The sequence below is a fragment of the Mustela putorius genome, unplaced genomic scaffold, assembly GCF_011764305.1.
Source record: "Mustela putorius furo isolate JIRA1106 unplaced genomic scaffold, ASM1176430v1.1 tig00000077_pilon_pilon_pilon, whole genome shotgun sequence".
Taxonomy (NCBI): Eukaryota; Metazoa; Chordata; class Mammalia; order Carnivora; family Mustelidae; genus Mustela; species Mustela putorius.
Window position 1 is genome coordinate 59 of NW_025421269.1, and position 23,066 is coordinate 23,124.

Below are 23,066 nucleotides of genomic sequence, written 5' to 3' on the forward strand. Positions count from 1 at the left end.
TTCTCCTCTTTTGCTTTTTCACTTCTCTTGCACATGTATTGACCACCTTTTACTTTTCATACCTGACTTCGGCGGGCCTAAGTTATAGAAATCCTCAGAAGAGCCTTTCAGGGGAGTGGGGGACATTTTTCCCAGGAGTAGGGGCTCCATGCATATCATGCAAGTTTTTTGCCCTTTGATACACAGAAGCAATAAAGGATGCCAAACGCCGAGGAGCCCGGGAAGCGCGAGGAACGGTTTTTGTCCATGATGTGACCAAGTACGCGGGCCTACAACACCTTCCCACCACTGCGAGCAATGCCAGCCAGTACAATGGGACTTCACCTCTGCCTCCCAGGTGCTGGCCCCTTGTCCTTGCCTGGTCGCCCAACGTGGATCTTGTGAGTCAGGACTGAAAAATACGGCTCCCAGTCTGGGGGGGGCCGTATTGATTTATAGACTGGGGCCGAGATGGAGCCGCTCATTTGTGAACAGAATGTGGGAAGCATTTAAATTAACATTCCTGTGAGCTTATTAGGATGGTGGGGCAGGGGGAGAAGAGGGAGAGAAAGAAGCTTGAGTTTTAGCCTCTGAAGTCATTTCCATGGAAATGTTTCCATGTGTCCCGTTGAGGTTAGCTGTTATCTGTGATCCTGAAAAGATTGGTTGAGAGGGTTGTTGACAAAAAAAATGGTGCTCTTACCTAACAAGTCCACAGGGTGTGCCCTTTGAGCTGGGAACAGGTCTGCTGATCTGCACGGACAAGTCATATCCTGACTCCATGTGGAGTGATTTTGATCACTAGGCATACAGGAGGAGTCAATATTTATCTTTTATTGAGGGAGGTAGAACCACAGAAGATGAGCCAATACTCCATAGTCTTTGGCTTCTTCTTGGCCAGAGCATCTATATAAACACAAAAGGTGGGAAAGGCAGCAAATGACAGTAGTCCAGAGCCCATGTGGGGGGATAAGTTCTATGTTCCTTTCTCCCACTTTACGTTCTGATTTTTATGGCTTGGTTCTGAATGCCTAGAGAAGCTCTTCCCTCCCATAGGACATGCTGATGAGACTTCCCCCAAATTTGCTTCTGGTCTGAAGGATCAGGTCTTTACCTTTTTCCCAAAAGTGCTAGAAGGGATATACTGAAAAACTGGATTGATCATTCTGCTCTTCTGATACAAGTTACCTTTTATGTCCATTAGGACATTGTCTCCCATTGGATGTCCCATTGGGCATCCCATTTTATGTCCCATTGTTTTCTTGGTGTTCTTGAAAACTTTGGTGGGCTGGTTTATAATCAACTCACAATGCTTTACAGAATAAAGAAGATTCAAGGCCCCAGTCTATCTAAATCATAGTTTTTAGAAAATTATTAAAAATCCTCCATCTGTGTAGTTAGTTTCCATGATTGTAGTAGTACTCACTAAGTAGTTATATTCCCACACTTGTGAAGCAGAAATGAACTAGAAATTTAAGGAAAGAATTACAATACTTTTTTCCTATGAAATGTAATATTTAGGTTAAAACTCTTGGGAAATCTACCTGATTTCTAGCTGCTGCTGAAAACCGATGCTGTCGTTTCATGAAGCCCAAATACTGTCATAAAGACCTTTATGTAATTATTCACTAAGATTGGGTTACTGAGAGAGTATGTGAACTTTATTCTTTTTTTTAAAGATGTATTTTATTTATTTTCAGAGGGGGGAGGGGCGCAACAGGAGAGGGTAAGACAGAATCCCAAGCAGACTCCATGCTGAGCAAACACCCCAAAGAGGGGCTCGCTCCCACAACCCTGAGATCACGACCTGAGCCAAAATCAAGAGTCTGATGTTTATCTGACTAAACTACCCGGCATCCCGAGCATTTTGAACTTTGAAGCAAAAAATAATTTATTTTTTTAACTCTACACTCAAATTGGGGGACTCGGACGCATGGCCCCAAAATCAAGAGTCACAAGCCATACTGACTGAGCCAGCCCAGGTGCCCCAACTTTCTGGCGGTTTAAAAAATAAATCAGATTTATATGTGGTCTTTTCCTGGAACCCAGAGTTCTAGGCTAAGTGACTATTCAAACTTCGTCAGCTTCTACTATAGCTAGGAAAGATGGGGTCACAGAGGCATTTTTAGTGATGTTGGCCCTAATGTTTTTACCTAGAAAAAATGTTATTTTATTTAACCTGACTCACATAAATGAAAGTGATTTTCCCCCTATAACTGGGCACCTTTGAAAATGTTCAGAGAGCAGGACATCCCATGGGGATATCTAACCTCTGCATAAAACCGAGTGGTAGCGGTTCTAAGAACATGAGGAATGCAAAGACGGTGCCAAGCAACAGAAGAAACTTCTCCACCTCAGGGAGGCTGGTTGTAGGCGGGGCAAGACGCTTGGATCTCACGTCACTGATAGTGACTAAAAGATGAAGCAGTTGCCTTTCCTGCTCTTCTGATCGTGTGGGCACCACCAGCTCTGGTGGCCTAGAGAAGATCAGCTCAGTTTGCCTCTCTTAAAAACAACCTTAATGACTGGTCTAGGAAGTTTGCAAACCATGAGCTCACATCCCTCTCTTCCTTCTTTACAACAACAACAGATGTCTGACTCCACTCTTCACGCATTCACGTTCTCTTCCTCTATGCTGGGAGAAGAGGTGCAGCTCTATTTCATCATTCCCAAGTCCAAAGAGAGTCATTTTGTCTTCAGCAAGCAGGGTAAACACCTGGAGAGCATGCGGCTGCCCCTGGTGTCAGACAAGGTGGGTGACGGTGTCTGGATGCCAATGTTGCTCTCAGACCAACAGATCCAACATACTAGACTGGGTTCTCCAAACTTCTTAAATCTAAGGGTTTTAATTTCCCTTTTTGGTCTCTGGTTCTTTTTTTTTTTTTTTTTTTCCTTTCAACAGAATTTAAATGCAGTCAAGAGCCCTATTTTCACTCCTTCCAGTGGTCGCCATGAGCACGGACTCCTAAACCTCTTTCATGCCATGGAGGGCATCAGCCACCTGCACCTTCTGGTGGTCAAAGAATACGAGATGCCTCTGTACCGCAAGTACTGGCCCAACCACATCATGCTGGTGCTCCCTGGGATGTTCAATAACGCAGGCGTGGGTAAGGGGCCCCCGGGGTGCGGAGAGGGACTGCAAGATCGAGGGACCTCCGTTCTCCGCACGGGAGACTTCCAGAGGTTCCCCAGCCTCTAGAAAGAATCCTATCCGCCGGACCAAAGGACTTTTGATTCTCCTTTAAAGTTGAGTTTTCCTTTCCCTTTATCTTCAGTTTAGCAGAATTTTAACTTCCAGGGGCTAGTAGCTGAAGAAGTCACTGCTAGATTGAGTGTTCCGGGAAGGGCTTGGGATTCTTCCCAGAGTCGGTTGCCAATCTTCCAGGACTGAGGCCCTTGTGGCAGGAGTGGAACAGTGAGGAGGAGGGGAGCTAGCACCTCACTACGGTCCGGAGGGATCTGGAGGTGTCCCCGAGTCATTGCTAATCATTTTAAAGGCACGTGGCAAGTTCTAAGAGGGGGTCCTGTACAACCAGAAATTGGAAGCATCATTACTGTGTATGGCAGTCATCTTCAAAGTACCTGGACAAAGTCCTTCCCACTTTTCCCCATGGAGTTTAAGAGCAATGGGCTGAGTCATCAAAGGAGCACATGGTTATCTGAGCGCGTGACCGAGCTGTGGAGGGAGGAGACCTCCAGTTGGATTCAGAGCTGTGTGTCTGGTCACTTCCTGCATCGTAGTTCTTAGCCGTATTCCCCATCCGCTCCTGTGAATGTCTGCAGTCTCCGTAGGACTGAAGACCAACAGTTGCTCATTGACACTTTAGAGGGATGTAGGAACATCCTGCCCAGAAACAGAGAATACAGAGGAGGCCTGAGTAGTTTCTCTAAATCTCTAAATCTACGCACCTCTCCTCTCCAGGTTCTCATCTTCTCTCGTCCCCGTGCCCGGCACCACCACCGCCCCTGCCCCACCCACCGTCTCTCCCTCCCCTGATCTGTCCACCTCTCTCCCTTCCTTCTTAAGTCTCGTCTCTTGTTCCCCCTTCCATCCCTTTTCATTTCCTTAAAGTTTAGCCTTAATATGGGATTAAAATATTTTCAAAAACTAGTTTTGAATATGATTCTGTTTTCCATTTTTTTGACCTTATATCAAGTGGATTAAGGTTTTTACATATTCCTGGTCATCTGTCCTCTCCAAAAGCACAAATCCACAAACTAACTCGAATATTTCTCCATATGAATATGATCCTCAAATTAACCCACCCCCTTCTGTGCCTTACCAGTCTTTAGGTGAATTTCCTCATCCCAGATCTGAATGAATTTGCTTAATGCCAGTTTTGCCATTTTTGCAATAATTTGAGGAGAAACTAACATATATGCCAATGACATACATGCAAACTATTTTTAATTTTTAATTTTTTATTTAGAAAAAAAGCATAAAATTTACCATCTTAGCCATTTTTAAGGGTCCAGTTCAGTAGCATTCACCATATTCATATTGTTTTGCAACTAATCTCCAGAACTCTGGTCAGCTCACAAAACTCAAACTCTGTATCACGGAAGATTAACTCCTTATTTCCCCCTTTCCTGGCAGCCACCATTCTATTTTGTGTCTGTAAATTTGCCTACTTGAAGTATGTCATGTAAGCTTGATCATACAATATTTGTTCTTTTTTAATTTAATTTTAAATATTTTATTTATTTGACAGAGAGAGATCACAAGTAGGCAGAGGCAGGCAGAGAGAGGGGGGAAGCAGGCTCCCCACTGAGCAGAGAGCCTGATGCAGGGCTTGAACCCAGGACCCTGAGACTAAGACCCGAGCCGAAGGCAGAGGCCCAACCCACTGAGCCACCCAGGCGCCCCTTTATAATATTTGTTCTTTTGTGTCTGAGTTATTCCCCTTAGCAAAATGTTCTTTTTTAATTATTAACATTAATACATTATTTGCTTCAGGGGTACAGTTCTGTGAATCATCAGTCTTACACAATTCATAGCACCCACCATAGGACATACCCTCCCCAATGTCCATCACCCAGCCATCCTATCCCTCCCCACCTCCAGCAACCCTGTTTGTTTCCTGAGATTAAGGGTCTCTTATGGTATGTCTCCCTCCCTGGTTTCATCTTTTCATCTTTTTCCTTCTGTACCCCCTATGACCCCCCTGCCTTGCCTCTCAAATTCCTCCTATCAGAGAGATGATAATTGTCTTTCTCTGATTGACTTATTTCACTCAGCATAATACACTCTAGTTCCATCCACATCATTGCAAATGGCAAGATTTCATTTCTTTTTATGGCTGCATAGTATTCCATTGTGTAGGTGTGTGTATGTATGTATACATACACATATATATGGCATATACATATATATGGTATATATATATATATACACACACACACCACAGCTTCTTTATCCATTCATCTGTTGATGGACATCTAAGTTCGTTCCATAGTTTGCCTATTGTGGACAGTTCTGCTATAAACATTCAGGTGCATGTGCCCCTTCGGATCACTACATTTGTATCTTTGGGGTAAATACCCAGTAGGTGATTGCTGGGTCGTAGGGTAGCTCTATTTTTAACTTTCTGAGGAATTTCCATGCTGTTTTCCAGAGTGGCTGCACCAGCTTGCATTCCCACCAACAGTGTAGGAGGGTTCCCCTTTATCCACATCCTCTCCAACATTTGTCATTTCCTGACTTATTAATTTTAGCCATTCTGATTGGTGTGAGGTGTCACATTGTTGTTTTGATTTTCATTTCCCTGATGCTGAGTGATGCTGAGCACTTTTTCATGTGTCTGTTGGCCATTTGGATGTATTCTTTGAAGAAATGTCTGTTCATGTCTTCTGCCCATTTCTTGATTGGATTATTTGTTCTTTGGGTGTTGAGATGGATAAGCTCTTTATAGATTTTGGATACCAGCCCTTTATCTGATATGTCATTTGCAAATATCTTCTCCCATTCTGTCAGTTGTCCTTTGGTTTTGTTGACTATTTCCTTTGCTCTGCAAAAGCTTTTGATCTTGATGAAGTCCCAATAGTTTATTTTTGCCCTTGCTTCCCTTGCCTTTGGCGATGTTTCTAGGAAGAAGTTGCTGTGGCTGAGGTCAAAGAGATTGCTGTCTGTGTTCTCCTCAAGATTTTGATGGATTCTTGTCTCACATTGAGGTCTTTCATCCATTTTGAGTCTCTTCTTGCATGTGGTGTAAGGAAATGGTCATTTCATTCTTCTGAATGTGGCTGTCCAATCTTCCCAACACCATTTGTTGAAGAGACTGTCTTTTTTCCATTGGACATTCTTCCTTGCTTTATCAAAGATTAGTTGACCATAGAGTTGAGGGTCCATTTCTGGGCTTTCTATTCCATTCTGTTTATCTATGTGTCTGTTTTTGTGCCAGTACCATACTGTCTTGATGATGACAGCTTTGTAATAGAGCTTGCAGTCCGGGACTGTGATCCCACCAGCTTTGGCTTTCTATTTCAACATTCCTTTCACTACTTGGGGACTTTTCTGGTTCCATATAACTTTTAGGATTATTTGTTCCCATTCTGTGAAAAGAAGTAGATGGTATTTTGATAGGGATTGCATTGAGTGTGTAGATTGCTCTGGAAAGCATCGACATTTTTTTATCATTATTTTTTAAAAATTTTATTTATTTGACACAGAGAGATCACAAGTAGGCAGAGAGGCAGGCAGAGAGAGAGATGGAGAAGCAGGCTCTCTCAGGCTGAGCAGAGAGCCTGATGCGGGGCTCGATCCCAGGACCCCAAGATCATGACCTGAGCCGAAGGCAGAGGCTTAACCCACTGAGCAACCCGGGTACCCCAGCATCAACATTTTAATAATGTTTGCTCTTCCAATCCATGGGCATGGAACATTTTTCCATTTCTTTGTGCCTTCCTCAATTCCTTTCATGAGTGTTCTGTAGTTGTCTGAGTATAGATCCTTTGCCTCTTTGGTTAGGTTTATTCCTAGGCATCTTATGGTTTGGGGTACAATTATAAGTGGGATCAACTCCTTAATTTCCCTTTCTTCTCTCCTTGTTGGTGTATAGGAATGTAACTGATTTCTGTGCATTGATTTTATATCCTGCCACTTTGCTGAAATCCTGTATGAGTTCTAGCAACTTTGGGGTGGAGTCTTTTGGGTTTTCCACGTAGAGTGTCATGCCATCTGCAAACAATGAGAGTTTGACTCCTTCGTTGCCAATTAGAATGTATTTTATTACTTTATGTTGTCTGATTGCTGAGGCTAGGACTTCTACTACTATGTTGAACAGCAGTGGTGATAGTGGACATCCCTGCCATGTTCCTGATCTTAAGGGAAAAGCTCTCAGTTTTTCCCCATTGAGGATGATATTTGCTGTGAGCTTTTCAATATGGCTTTTATGATACTGGGATGTTCCTTCTATCTCTACACTATGAAGAGTTTCGAACAAGAAAGGATGCTGTACTTTGTCAAATGCTTTTTCTACATCAGAGGATCATATGGTTCTTGTCCTTTTACTTATGTAGTATATCATATTGATTGATTTGCTGATGTTGAACTTGCAGCCTAGGAATAAATCCCACTTGGTCATGGTGAATAATCCTTTTAATGTACTATTGGATTTTATTGGTTAGTATTTTGGTTAGAATTTTTGCATCCATGTTCATCAGGGATATTGGTCTGTAATTCTCTTTTTTGGTGGGGTCTCTGTATGGTTTTGGGACCAAGGTAATGCTGGCTTTGTAGAGTTTGGAAGTTTCCCTTCCATTTCTACTTTTTGAAACAGCTTCAGAAGAATAGGAATTATTTCTTCTTTACATGTTTGGTAGAATTCCCATGGAAAGGCATCTGGCCCTGGGCTCTTTGTCTGTTGGGAGATTTTTGATTACTGCTTCTTCAATTTCCTTGCTGGTTATGGGTGCTCAGATATTTTAAATCTTGATGCAGTCCAACTATACGTTTTCTTCTTCCATTGGCTATGCTTTTGGTGTCCTATCCAACAAATCATTGCTACATACAACAGCAAGATTTTCACCTGTTTTCTTTTAACAGTTTTATAGTTTTAGCTCTTATAGTTAGATCTTTGATCCATTTTAGTTTTATATAGTCTATGGTAACGGTCCAGCTTCATTCTTTTGCATGGGAATATCAGTTTTTCTAATACCATCTGCTGAAGAAATTGTCCTTTTCCCATTGAATGGTCTTGGCACCTTTGTCAAAAATCATTTGACTGTACAGGTCCTTAGGGCTGGGCCCTTACTGCTGGGCTCTGCATTCTTATCCTCCTGGCCTATATGTCTTTCTTTATGTCACTACCATATTTTTTTGATTACTATCATTTTACAGTAAGTTTTGAAATCAGCCAACTATGAGATTTCCAACTTTGTTCTTTTTTCAACATTATTTTGGCTATTGAAGGTCCCTTAAGATTCCACATTAATTTAAGGATGGATTCTTTTTAAATTTCTGTACACACATAAATCATTAAGATTTTGATAGGGATTGCATTAAATCTGTGGATCACTTTGAATAATATTGACATCTCAACAATATTACATCTCCCCATCCATGACCATGGATGTCTTTCCATTTACCCATGTCATGTTTACTTTTTTTCAGCAATGTTTTGTACTTTTTTATGTACATATCTTTCACATGCTTGGTTAAACATATATTCCTAAGTATTTTATTCTTTTTGATGCCATTGTAAATGGAATTGTTTTCTTAATTTCCCTTTTAGATTATTGTTAGTGTATTGAGACACAACTGATTTTTTGTTTTGTATCTGCAACTTTGCTGAATTCATGTTTATTATTTCTAACAGCTTGTATGTGTGTGTGGAATATTTATGGCTTTCTACATGTAAAGTTGTGTGCCTACAAACAGATAATTTTACTTCTTCCTTTCCAACCTCAGTGCCTTTTCTTTTTCTTGCCTAATCACTCTGGCTAGGATTTCTAGTACTGTGTTAAATACAAGTGGCAGTGGTACAATGGAATAATCCTTGTCTTGTTCTATCCTAGAGGAAAAGCTTTCAGTCTTTTACCATTACAATGTTAGTTGTGGGCTTTTCATATATGGTCCTTACTACATTGAGAATACTGAGAATACAAAGTATTACACAAATGTTCTTGGAAGGTAGATTTTCCTTAATCTCTAGTAGTACCCTTGATCTGTTCAAACTGTTTGTCTGGTTCCTCCATAGATGTAATAGCTTTGTTTAATCTCTTCATTTCATTACCTACATTTTCATTTTCAGGTAGCCCACTCATATAAAATTTGGCTGTGATGAGTATCATCTTCTTAATTTTTTTAAATTCTAATTCCAGTATAGTTAGCATATGGTGTTATGTTTTAGATGTACAATATAGTGATTCACCAATTCCATATATTATTCAGTGTTCATCAAGGTAAGTGTACTCTTAATGCACTTCACCTATTTCACCCAACCTCTACCCCTTTTCCCTGTAACCATCTGTTCTCTATAGGTAACTGTTTTTTTTTTTTTTTTGGTTTGTCTTTTTTTCTTTTTTTCTTCATTCATTTTGTTTCTTAAATTCTACCTATGAGTACAATCATGTGGTATTTGCTTTCTCTGACTGGCTTGAGTTACCATTATTTATAATAGCCAAATTACAGAAGCAACCTAAGTGTCCATTGATACGTGAAAAAGGATAACAATGTGGCATATATACACAATGGAATATCATTCAGTCATAGAAAGAATGAAATCTTGCCATTTGCAACAACATGGGTGGATCTGATGATCATCATCTTCTTAATAATCTCTAATACTAAGTACTTACCACATGTTAGACACTGTCGTGAACACCATACAACAATCCTGTGAAGTGGACATTATCATTGCCTTCTTATAGATGGAAAAGCCAAGGCATTAGGGGATTTAACTTTTTCACTGTCACACGGCTAGAAAGTGGTGGAACCAGGATTAAATGTGTTACTAGCTTGGCTCCAGTCTTTTACTATACCATACCACCTCTTGCAAAAAGCCCATCTAGGGAAAGGATGCCAGTTTCCAGAATCTTCTTCAAAGAACACTGCTGTCGATCTCCTAAAGCAGGGGATACATTAGTATAAGCAGCATACCCACTCACCGCAACCCTGGCTACTCGCTAGAGCAGGACATGCAAGTGGCTGCTTCTAGGACTGAGAGCGCATCTTATAGCTTTAAAAGGAACTAACCAGTTATACGTGTTTTTCCTCTACATGGTATCCTTTTTCCCATCAGGGAAACTGGATTCTTGTAGTACCCCTTAAAGTGTAGTGCATGAATCATCTGCATCATCAAAGACTGCTCTGGTTTTTGGCCTTTTATCAGACTTAAAGTGCAACTCTGGTGATAGGTTCCAGAATCAGCATTTTAAACAGACTCCTCCTTATTTTTACTCATTTGAGAACCACTGCTCTGAACAATTCGTTGACCCTCCCACCCTGCAGGCTCACCACTTGAACAGGCATGCCTTGGAAAGAAGGTTGTCTGGGGTGGTGGGGGCGGTGGGGGGGTGTTGGGTCAAGCCTGAGTGAAAGAGGTACAGCTGTGGTTATGTTGCCTTCCAGGTGCTGCCAGGTTTCTCATTAAGGAGCTGTCCTACCACAATCTGGAACTGGAGAGGAACCGCCTGGAAGAACTGGGAGTTAAACGCCAGTGTGTCTGGCCTTTCATCGTTGTGATGGATGACTCGTGTGTTCTGTGGAACATTCACAGTGTTCAGGATCAGAGCAGGTAGTAGTACTTGCCAAGCCGTTCTAGGGAAGTATTATCTAATGCTGTGAAGATCCTTTCCTTGGCTATAGTCATGCATGGAAGTAAATGAGAGAGGTGCAGCTTTCCAGAGCAACAATGATTCAGGAGACTACCCTCACTAGCACTCTCTTCAATTCATAGAGATTCAGTGTGCCATTACACTCCTGGGCTATTTCTGCATCATGGCTTTGGTCTGCTATAAAGTTTTATAAAGTCTACTGGCTCCTGAGTCAGACCTGCTTTTTAACCCCAGCTCTGCTCTGTAACTACCTGGATGAAAAGGGAAAGTCCTTCTCACTTCTGAAATTAGGGTTGAGCCAAAATCAGTGATTCTCCTTCCTAGGACAGTGGTGAAAATGGGTCCATGAGGACCAGGAAATGCTAAACCTGGAGAAGTCCTAAGCAATAAATGGCCCCAAAATATAAGCAGCTCCCCCGACCCCACCCCGAAACACTTCCAGGTGACCTTTAGGCCCTTCTGGCTCACACATTGTGTCTGTTTCCACTTGCGGGTATGAAGCCAGTGATGTTTTCAAATATTCCTTTGTTACACCATAATTACCAGAAGTATACTACGTGCTTCTAACCTTCAAAATGTGCTTCATTTTGAGATGGGATGGCTTTCTTTCTCTGCCTTAACATGGTAGGCCCTACCCCCAAGACAGCTCCCTTAAGTTAGCAGTAACAGGCAGCATGAAAGCTAGGATTGACCTTCTTTTCTATCCCAGTCTAATATAAAGTAAACCAGCTCATTTTATCCTTTACAGATATTAATACTGTATAGTAGTGTTAGCCCTTAATAAACAACCCTCAGTAATATTTACTGATCTTGTATTTAAACCAATTTTACATTTCATAGCCAGCCCATGGAAGCAGGAGTTTCCAGTAAGAATGTGTCCTTGAAGAGTGTCTTGCAGCATATTGAAGCAACACCAAAAATCATCCACTATGCAATCCTGGGCATACAGAAATGGAGCAGCAAGTTGAATTCTCAGAGCCTGAAAGCCCCATTTTCTAGGTGCCATGTGCATGACTTCATTCTCCTTAACATAGACTTGACTCAGAATGTACAGTATGACTTCAACAGGTAAGTCAGGCCTCCTGGAGGAAAGTAATCCTGGCACCTACTGGTTGCTTCGGTCCAACTCTGACACCTATAATGGGTCTACTCCTTTGATTTGGTCTTTGAAAAACCAAGAATCTCCTTTTATGGACAAGGAGGGGGAGTGGATCACAAGCCCCAAAGTGCCCCTTCATAATCCCTCAAACTGACCCAGACCCTTAAAAAAACAGGAATTTCAACATGAAGTGCTTACAAAACCTACTTTAGCTATCCCATTATTCAACAAGAACTAAAACAGGGGAGAAAACTACTATTACATCAACACAAATCAGTGTGTGGACCCATAATCCATTGAAGGTGAACTCTTTCATCCTCAGAACTTGGAAGTTAATCCTCTTCCCTAAATGTTAGTAAAATCCAGAGATTTGGATCCTTCAGGGAAGGGCCAACAGGCCGGAATCAGCAGGCTAGCCCTGGTCTTGCCTCCTGAATAAGTAACATCCCCATCCTAGAAAATCCAAGATGGCCAAGTGAGGAATGTCAGGGATCATTTAGTCCCTCTTAGGTCAGCCACCACCTCTGTAACTATTAGAATATGCTGGAGCTGTTTCATGTTGTTTGCAGCCAGGATTTTTAAACTGGGAGCATGTCTGTGTTCATTTCCCACAGGAGTATATAGAACGTGCAGTCCTGTTTCAGTTCAGGAATGCCTAAGGCCCCTTTGGCATCTTGGCCCCTTTATCTGGGCCAAAGCCATCTCACTTTCTCCTCCTTTTAATGACTGCAGTGCCCAATTTAGGGGGTTCACAGGCCAGTGCTAAGAGGACCAGCCAGCTCCAGAAGGCAAGGCTGATTCTGAGTCTGTCTCCTAACAGCTATGATGCATCTGTGTGTGGTGAACATGGCTGGGATGTGACAGATAGTCAAAGACCTATCCCTGTGATTATGATTCAGGTATTTCTGTGAAGATGTTGACTTTAACCTGAGAACAAACAGTAGTGGCCTGCTCATCTGCCGCTTTAATAACTTCAGTCTCATGAAGAAACATGTTCAGGTTGGAGGGCAACGGGACTTTATCATTAAACCAAAGATCATGGTAAGTTTGCAAGCTTGATTCTACTGTTGAAAGTTAAGACAGTTTCTTACCAGTACTTATGTGGCACTGGCATTAAGCCCTTGGCACTTGACTGGAAAGTGAGATAACATAAGGGAATCAGTTCTTTAAACCACTGAGCCACCCAGGCTCCCCCAGGGAACCAGTTCTTAATGCCAAGTTTGCAGTCTCATTCCCCTTATTGAGGATTCACCCAGAGCAAAATGGAACATGTGAAGTCAACAGATCTCCCTTTCTTTAGACTTAAGGCTTACCAATTCCATCAAATCTCGAGTTTCAAACTTAACATTTTCTCTTCATAAACTAGCAAAATTAACATCTTTATATTCTTTAATACATAAGTGAAATGTAAATTAAGATGCTTGTCTGTTCCTTTGCCATTTTCTAAGAAAGTAATACCAATCAGCACCTGTTGAGAGTAAATTCCATGGACCTAACCAATTCTTCTAAGAGATTTACTGGTATCTTATCATTTATAATATGTGATTTCCCCCAGTGGAGCTTAGAAACCTCTTTGCTTTTATTTTTTGGATCTGATGGGATGGGATTTAACCCGTCCACGTCCAGCAGCACTGAGAAAGGCGTCCTGTGGGCCTTCACAATGTTGCTAAATGCAGTAACCTTCAAAGAACCCTACATTTCTCCTTCCCTTGCTGTGTGTTGTTAGACCCAACCTATTCCCAAGGGGAAAGAACTTTCTCAGAACCTAGAATGACACACTTATGTTTAGCCCTACCATCTGTCACTGTGCTACTGCTCTTATTTGGGGACTGTTAGTATGCAATGCAGGTTTTCCTTGCCTGTTTCATCCAGTGACAGACATATTTCCCATGATAATCTTGGCTCTGATTTCAGGTGTCAGAGAGCTTAGCACCCATCTTGCCCCTTCAGTATGTCTGTGCTCCCGACAGTGAACATACACTACTGGCAGCCCCTGCGCAGTTTCTCCTGGAGAAGTTCCTTCAGCACGCTTCCTACAAACTCTTCCCCAAAGCCATCCATAACTTCAAGAGTCCTGTGTTGGCCATTGACTGCTACCTTAACATTGGACCAGAGGTAAAGGGAAGAGGGCTGGTACTGTGCTTTTATCTACTTCCATCCATCTCTCTCTCTCTTTTTAAGATTTTATTTGAAAGAGAGAGAGAGGGAGAAATCACAAGTAGGCAGAGAGCGAGCTGAGCAGAGAGCCTGATGCAGGGCTCAGTCTCAGAACCGTGAGTTCATGACCTGAGCCAAAGGCAGAGGCTTGACCCACTGAGCCACCCAGGCACCCCAACTTCTATTTCTTTCCCATTTTAAATTCTAAGTGGAGACAAAAAAGGAGGCTGTGACCTACTGCAAAGGCTCACACAAGATGTGATGGCAACTGTCCCTCCCCATCCCTCACTAGCTCCACAGTGAGCTAGTGAAGACGCACAGCTTAGCTCAAAGGTCAGTTCCACTGAGCAGCCTACCCATGACTTTGGACAGAAGCAGTTATCAGACCATCTTATAATCACATGATGTTTCTCCACAAGACACAGTTCTTCAGAGGTACACAGTGTCTTAGCCACTGTTTTAAGCAGAAGAGGAGCTCCGTGACTGTTGAACAACTTAGGGGATCACAGGAGACCTTTAGAGCTGTCACTTCACTACTTTCTATTCCTGAATTTTTCTTTTCCATTGTTTCCTCATTTTCCACTCTTTTTCTTGTCTATCTCAAGTTCTCCATCAGTTTTAGTTTTTTTAAAAATCTGTCGCTTACACCTTTAGACCACCGATGGCCTTTGGAACTTTAAGGACTTCCACCACTAAGCTTTCCTCTATGACTATTAGTATTGTTTTAAAAGTATTTTATTCTATTCATTAACATAATATACTCTTTGTAAGGAATTTTTTTTTAAAAAATGAAAGGTATAAAGGAAAAAAATCACTTGTAATGGGAACAGTAATATTTTGGTAGACTATTATTTCCTCTTTGGCTTTTTTGGTGCGTGTATTGACATACACAATTTTTCAAACTGAAATACAACTGTATTCAATTCTGAAAACATTTTTTTTGAAGATTTTTTTTAATTTTAAATTTTATTTTATTTTTTTATTTTTTATAATGTATTTTTATCCCCAGGGGTACAGGTCTGTGAATCCCCAGGTTTACACACTTCACAGCACTCACCATAGCACATACCCTCCCCAGTGTCCATAACCCCACCCCCCTCTCCTAACCGCCCCCCTCCCCCCAGCAACCCTCAGTTTGTTTTGTGTGGTTAAGAGTCACTTATGGTTTGTCTCCTGAGGATTTTTTTTATTCATTTGAGAGAGAGCATAAGTTGAGGGCAGGGGAAGCAGGGAGAAACAGGCTCCCTGCTGGGCAGGGAGCCTAACGTGGAGTTCAATCCCAGGACCCTAGGATCATGACCTAAGCCAACGGCAGAAGCTTAACTGAGCCACCCAGGCATCCCCTGTGAACTGATTTTTTTTTTTTTAAGATTTTATTTATTTGACAGAGAGAGATCACAAGTAGACAGAGAGGCAGGCAGAGAGAGAGAGGGAAGCAGGCTCCCCACTGAGAAGAGAGCCCGATGCGGGACTCAATTCCAGGACCCTGAGATCATGACCTGAGCCGAAGGTAGCAGCTTAACCCACTGAGCCACCCAGGTGCCCCCGTGTGAACTGATTTTGAATTCAAATAGCATAAACACTTTACATTCTTATTCTTATGAAATTTCAGTAATCTACACTGTGGGTTGGACCATGAATTGTAGAATTTTAGAGGCAGGAGGAACCTTAAAAACCATCAGGTGTAATAGTGCCTTTAATGGTATCTCCAAAATCCTCTACCCCAGGGTCCAGGGCTCTAGATGTTATTACGTATTAAAGACTGCGTTGTGTAACAACAGCTAACACTCACTGAATACCTACTTAACATCTTAACAGTATTTATTCCACAAAACAGTCCTATGAAACAGGTACTACTGTTCTCTCCCCAGACAAGGGACTGACGTATGGTAAATGAAGGAAGCTGCTCAAGGTCTCCTACTAGCTACGAAGCAGTGAAACCTGTATTTGGAGCCAAATGGTCAGGTCCACATATTAAGCCATTTCATTGTTCTCAAGGTCTCCCCAACTATCTTATTAACCCTGTAATTTCTGTAAAGTTATATTCTGTACATGCAAGCCATACTGAACTAAATTTTAAATATCACCTACCCAGGGGCACCTGGTGGCTCAGTTAAGCATCTGTCTTTGGATCAAGTCATGGTCCTAGGGTCCTGGGATTGAGCCCCACATTGGTTCCTCCTCTCCCTCTGCCTGCCGCTCCCCCTACTTGTGCTCTCTCTCTCTCGCTGTCTCTCCCAAATAAATAAAAAATTATGCACTCTTGGGGGTGCCTGGGTGGCTCAGTCAGTTAGGCATCCAAGTCTTGATTTCAGCTCAGGTCTTGATCTCAGGGTTTTGAGTTCAAGCCCCACACTGGGATCCACACTAGGTGTGGAGCCTACTTAAAATCATGTACCATTTGAAGCTTCTGTCTGATTGAAAATTGAAGTTCATGTAAATGAAAAGCTGATTACCTTATTGATGAGAATAAACAATTTCTAATCAAAACATTTAAATCTTAAGTATGTCTTTGTGTGGAAGGCAGTTAACATGGAGAGGCCTGTTTTGTTTCTTACTACTAATCCTAACTGTCCTTCATTAAGAGAAACAAGACTTAAATAGATTAAAACTTGGCACATTAAATAAAAGAGCTACAGAGTTTAAATAACCAATCTATTTAAATTTCAATAAAAGAATTTACCTCCTTTACCTTACCCTGAAATAGCTAAAACGGAAGGTACTGGCTCACTCAGCTAAAGCATAGATGTTTTGCTTGCTTTTTGAAATGCCCATGCTATGTCTGCTTGATGATTCCAGGTGGCCATATGCTACGTCAGCTCCAGGCCCCACTCCAGCAATGTCAGCTGTGAAGGGGTGTTTTTCAGTGGACTTCTCTTGTACCTCTGTGACTCTTTTGTAGGTGCTGATCTTCTGAAGAAATTTAAGTTTCTAAAAGGTAAGTCAAATTTAGTGCCTTTTGCTTATGAATGCCATTGTTCCCCCAGAAGAAACAGGGAGGTGAAACATATAAAAAAGCACATTCACAATAATTTTTGCCACCTTGCTTTTAAACCAGGGCCACAATTTTCTTACCTGGGGCAGGGGTGGAATCAAGTTGTGGTTAAGTCAGGGCAAAAACGCAGACACAAAGCCAGAAATGTGACCACATTAAGTGGTTTTTACCACTATTAATTTCAGAAAGGAATGATGCGATGTAAGCAGAAATAATGCTTCTCAAATCACCTAAATTTAATAAAAATTAGGGTAATGAGTTGTAATTCTGGTATAGAAGCTAAAGTTGCTTCAACAGGTGTGTACAATACAAAAGAGATCTGCCTAAGAACAAACTGCAGATTAAGCACCACAAATAATCATGACAGGATGACCTCTGAGGTCAGTGAAGAAAGTTAAGACCCAGAATACTGTGCACAGGCCAATGTGGAAAAACAGTTTAGAGTTTCCTCAAAAACTGAAGACAGGATTAAACATATATCCATTAATTCCAGTACTGGGTACTCCCCCAAAGAAAATGAAAACATTACCTCAAAAAGATACATGCACCCCAATGTTTATTGCAGCATTACTCACAACAGGTAATATATGTAAGCAACCCAAGCATCCCACCATAGATGAATGAATAAGGAAGATGTATTTATATACAATGGGTTAACTCCACCATAAAAAAGGGATCTTGCCATCTGCAGCAGCATGAGTGGGCCTACAGGGTATATAATGCTAAGTGAAATAAGTCAGAGAAGAGACAAATACTGTATGATTTTACTCTTATGTACAATTTCAGAACAGAGGATATTGTGTATGTATGCATAAAATGTGCCTGGAGCAGTGTGGGGCAAGGGGGCTGCCTCCCAGGGGACATCTGGCAACAGTGGGACACATTTTAGGTTGCCGCACTGGAGGGCGCTGCTGACATCTAGTGAGTAGAGCCAAGGATGCTGCTAGACCACCCTACAGGAACAGAACAGCATCCCCCCACCCCCCCCACCCCCCCACCCCCGTAACAAGATTACCCAGTGTTGCTAAGGCAGAGAAGCGCTACACTAGAGACACAGTACACTAGTTTTACCATTGGTTACCAGAGGGCAAGGATTTTTCACTTTACACTCTTAAACTGAATTTGTAATACTACTTACTCAAATGGAAAATAAAATTATTATGAATGATTGTGATAGGCCACTTACCTACATGTTGGTTCTCAGATGTGTTAGCTTAGAGGATATAATCAGGAAAAAATGGTAGGTTCTTTATATTTCAATCCCTGAGCCTAACATGCATTTCTGCGTTTCTTCTGAAGGTGCTACCCTATGTGTCATCTGCCAAGACAGAAGCTCCTTACGCCAAACAATTGTCCGCTTAGAGCTAGAGGATGAGTGGCAGTTCCGCCTCCGGGACGAGTTTCAAACCGCTAACAGCAGTGATGACAAGCCCCTCTACTTTCTTACTGGCCGCCACGTATGACCTTTTGAAGAGACCAAACACAGCAAAGGGATGCCTAGGTGGGGTGGGGCAGAAACAATTACTTGGGATTTTTTTCCTTTAAGGTACAATCACTGTGGAGCAAAGTGCAACGTATTTGTTCTCCAAAGAAATCCACCCCTCCAACCCCAATCTGACCCAGGTCTTTGGGGCTATCATTCTCTTTCAGTTCCACTGTCAGGACCTTAAATTCAGGTTAACTCCACCCTAGGCAGTTATGCAATTACTTAAGACATGGTCTGCCATGGGAGCCTGAGGAGGACGTACTTGGAGAATGAACATGGAGTTTGCATTGTTTTTTCTACTACACTATGTTAGGGGGAAAACAGACTCTCGGCATTAGCTAGTCTGAATGTGTTACGAGACTCACACCGTTGGTGTGGAATTAATTGAAGATTAACGTTTGAGGCCTGAACCCTCAGTTTCTCTTCAGATCTGTACTTTGGTACAGTATTACTCAGGGGTCTGAAATGATAGAATGTAGAAGATATTTGTATTTTAAAAAAAAAAAAGAAGTAGCTTTGTCTTTCTCTGTGCAGTGTTAGTTTAAGATTTATAATCTTATATGTATTGAAACTTTTGGCAAAATTTCCACAGGAGTTAAAAGTTTACTATTTAAACTGAACAAACAAATCAGTAAATGCAGAGTAGGCGCTGTATACATTTATGCAGCTTCTCCTTGCTGAAATTCCTTTGCTTTTTACATTCTTTAAAAATGTTTCCCGTCTCTAAGCACAGTATGTCTATGAGAATATGGACCAGCGTTTAATCTTGAACAAGGAGAACCTAATTCAGTAGTTGAGCTGTTCAGTGGTCACCCCATCCCCACCGTTTGGCTGGAACGAAGTAGCCAGCACCAGGAAAGCTACACGTCAGGCTGCGGTTCTGTGTGGAGTAGAAGTAGTTCGTTTCCTTTCAGGGCCTCAACCAAAGCTTCCTTTAAAAGACACTGAATGATTATCACCTACCTTATACCGACAACACCACAAAAATTGATGAAATGGGAAACAGAGCCAGAGAGAGAGAGACATAACCAGTTTTAATCCTACCAGTGATTCTCTTGAAAGAAGAAAGAAAGATTCCATTACATAATGTCTCTGACTCCGCTAAAATCAGCAGGGGGTGTTTGTTCAATATCAGCAGTGTAAGTTTCTACAGATTTCTCACCAATATATTTTAATCAAAAACAGACTTTAAGAAAATGTCCTAGAACCAACGAAGTCTATTAGAAGTTTATGCTTAAATTACAGTTATCATTAAACAATCTCCTTCACATTTTTCTTATTAGCCCGTATATACCACTTAAAATGGCCATTTTTACTTGAATTGATGTCTTATCTGTGGCCTGAAACTACTGAAAGGGGGCTGACTAAGCCTGCATTTACTTAAAACAAATGATGTTAACTGACCAGCTTTATTAGCTTATGATAACAAGGAGTTTACAGTAGTGAAAAGATGGAATGTACTAATCTGAAAATGGTTTGCAGATCTCTTGATTTTAATATAGCTACTTATGATGCTTTAAATGTATTTTGAAATGAACAATTCCTTTAAACCCCATTTTTAAAATTGTCCTTCAAAGAGAATCTGCCTTATGTATTCTTTAAAAATACTCCTTAATTTTCGTACAGCAGAATTTTTGGTGAAGAGGTACGTTTTGAAGCAGGTTGCTTTAGAAATGAATGTATTTCAATTGTTCCTGTTTTGCTGAAAGGGCCTAATGCAGATGATATCAAGAAACCCACTGTTTGTGCAATATTCCAATAACATTTACTATATAGAGCAAATAAGATACTTGAAATAATTCCAAAACAGTGGTACCTGGGGCAGATGGCTTCTCAGGGTTTCTTCTGGCTTTAGGGCTTCAAAGTCTAAAGTGTGTTTTTTAAAGTAGTAACTTTAGATGCAGGTACTCCATGGTACTCTGAAAAATCAAGTAACTAATCTCTTAAATACTACTTAACCCTATGGAAGAGAAATGCCAGAAAAAAGCCAAAGGACCATCACCCCAATGATGAAGAATTCCAACTGACCTCCCTATTCTTTCCAATGCCTGTAATCCTAAGGTCGGGATCTTTAAAAATCACCTTAACAGTATAATTCTTTAGAAATGTTAGGTCCTTCTCCTTTAAGGATAAAATTGCACAAGCACAGGACACCATGATTTGTTAATACATACCTTGGTGTGTTCAGCTTCAAGCCTTGCCATCCTTTAGAACATTGTGGTATGAGTGTGTTTGCTAGGCCTGCATAATAACTAATCTATAAACCTGTTGAACTTTGTCATGTAAGATAGTTCACACAGGTTAATACTGAATGTAAACTAAAATTAGAATGAGAATTGTATTCAGTTATTTTGGCTGTAACTTATGCAATTGCTTTTTGTGATTTTTAGAAAAGGAGGCACCTGTGTTACTTTATTACTGTAAAGTTTTCTCAACCAAAATTTGGTGAATTTCACTAGTTGGTCTACCTCACATTTTGTTTATGATTCTAAATTGTCTTAAGTTGTGTCTACAGTATGTTGTCCTTTTGTTTAATTTGGTGAATGTATTAAAATTCTCTCCCATCCCCCTCCCCCCGCCCCCCGCAAAAAAAGAAAAAGTTTGTTTTCTTTACACTAATTCTCTGGTATGTTCAAAACTGGAATGAGCTCCCTACCACTGGCAATGTCCAAAACAGATACGAAGTCCACATATCACAAGTTGGATAACTCGAAGATTTGACAATTCTGGCCTAAGAGTTTAAGAAAAGTTTTAAATATATGTTGAATGAAAATCTGTAGCTTATACAAAGAAGATATACACACACACACATATGAAGTATCTACATACCATACCCATTTGCAGAGTCCCACATTAGGTAAGGATGACAAACATATTAGCAATACTCAGAGTTGCGGGGCGCCTGGGTGGCTCAGTGGGTTAAAGCATCTGCTTTCAGCTCAGGTCATGATCTCAGAGCCCTGGGATCGAGGCCTGAGTCAGGCTCTGCTCAGCAGGGATGCTGCTTCCCCCTCTCTCTCTGCCTGCCTCTTTACTTGTGATCTGTTAAATTAATAAATCTTTTTTAAGTGTTTTTTTTTAAAAAAAGAAAATAGAGTAGATCCACAATCTTTTATAAATGGCAACTACACTCATTCTGGTGTCCTCAGAACTTTGTGTTGCAAACTATGTAGTATGACAGGGTTAATCTCCAATTTACTTCCCAACTGCCTACTTTTAAGAATAACTTCATTATTCCAGAAAAATGCCTTTCAGTTCTATTATGTAAAGAGTGCTCAGTACAGTAGACTTTGATAAAGAACCATGAAAACACTCTTCTAGGCCAAGGACCCCTGGCCATTTACCTCAGGAGGGGGGATAAACATTTGTTAAGTGTGGTGACACATTCAGGAGCAAGCAGAAACTGCTCCTGATATATAGTGTTCCACTATATATTCCAAAGCAGCTGGTCCACTGGAAGGACCAAAAGGCCGTGAAACTCTGACTGCTGTACCTCTGAATTCAACTACCTAATGCTGGAACAACATCTAGGCAACAAATATTCCTCAGGTCTCTCTTTCGTCATGGAAACGAACCTGTGTGCTTTCTCTACAAGAACACTGCTCTAACACCAAACCCCTGGTTTTACTGAAAGAAAACATCACCCAATGTGATTTCAGAAGGGTCACTGAGGCCAAGGTTTAAAGCCAGTCACACAGTAAATTCCTTCTGCTCTTTACTGTCAAGTACTGAGCTAAGCAAAGCATCCACTTCAGAGACTATGACAGCAGATGGAGTAAGTTCTAAGAGAGAGAAAGCAAAGTAAGTTTTCTGACCACTTTTTTGTTCTGTAAGTAGTCCAGTGTATCTTATTTTTATAAGAATGGTGTGGCAGGAGGAGGGGTTATTATAAGACAGTATCCTCCCTTTATATGCCAAAAGGCCTAAGGGCCATGAGAATAGGTAGAAGACAAACTATGTCTGCAGTCACTCTCCAGAAACCAGCTCAGCAATCGTTTAAATCCTGGTGAAAATATGGCCAGATAGGACTAGATATCTGGGGCAGCCATGCGATCTAAGCAAGAACAATTAAAATGTCACTGCATGTCTACCGTACTTATTGTCCTTATGATAGTCATGCTTCACTTGTAAAATCATGATTTCTTTATAATTCTTGCAATATATAATAAAACCAATGCATGTCCATGTAGAAAAGGGCGTAACTCATAAAACCTTGTGGTTCCTATCTATACTTCTATTTCTTATGTCTATATACTATATACTAATCATTTTTTTAAAGCTTTTATTTATTTATTTGACAGATCACAAGCAGTCAGAGAGGCAGGCAGAGAGAGATGGGGGGGAAGCAGACTCCCCACTGAGCAGAGAGCCCGATGCGGGGCTCGATCCCAGTACCCTGGGATCATGACCTGAGCTGAAGGCAGAGGTTTTAACCCACTGAGCCACCCAGGCGCTCTTATATACTAATCATTTTTTTTAAAATATTTATTTTTGAGAGAGAAGGAGTGAGAGTGCATGCATGCAAATATGAGAGGGAGAGAATATCAAGCAGACTCCCCCACTAAGTGTGGGGC

At 41.2% G+C, this 23,066-nt stretch overlaps 1 protein-coding gene across 1 annotated transcript; it reads left to right on the forward strand.

Moving 5' to 3' along the window:
- Positions 1–320: 320 nt before the first annotated feature.
- LOC123394736 (GREB1-like protein) lies at positions 321–21,105 on the forward strand. Its single transcript, XM_045089422.1, has 9 exons — positions 321–337; positions 2,570–2,731; positions 2,882–3,086; positions 10,550–10,715; positions 11,596–11,823; positions 12,754–12,895; positions 13,769–13,969; positions 16,811–16,949; positions 18,306–21,105. Exons 2-9 carry the CDS (start codon positions 2,570–2,572, stop codon positions 18,467–18,469), a joined length of 1,407 nt encoding a protein of 468 aa, XP_044945357.1. The 5' UTR covers positions 321–337; the 3' UTR covers positions 18,470–21,105.
- Positions 21,106–23,066: the final 1,961 nt, after the last annotated feature.

Excerpts from the sequence above, each read along its gene's own strand:
- LOC123394736 (XM_045089422.1), top strand. The coding sequence starts at position 2,570 with ATGTCTGACTCCACTCTTCACGCATTCACGTTCTCTTCCTCTATGCTG. Across the intron at positions 12,896-13,768 it reads TCATTAAACCAAAGATCATG|GTGTCAGAGAGCTTAGCACC; the intron begins GTAAGTTTGCAA and ends CTCTGATTTCAG. Across the intron at positions 16,950-18,305 it reads GAAATTTAAGTTTCTAAAAG|GTGCTACCCTATGTGTCATC; the intron begins GTAAGTCAAATT and ends TTTCTTCTGAAG.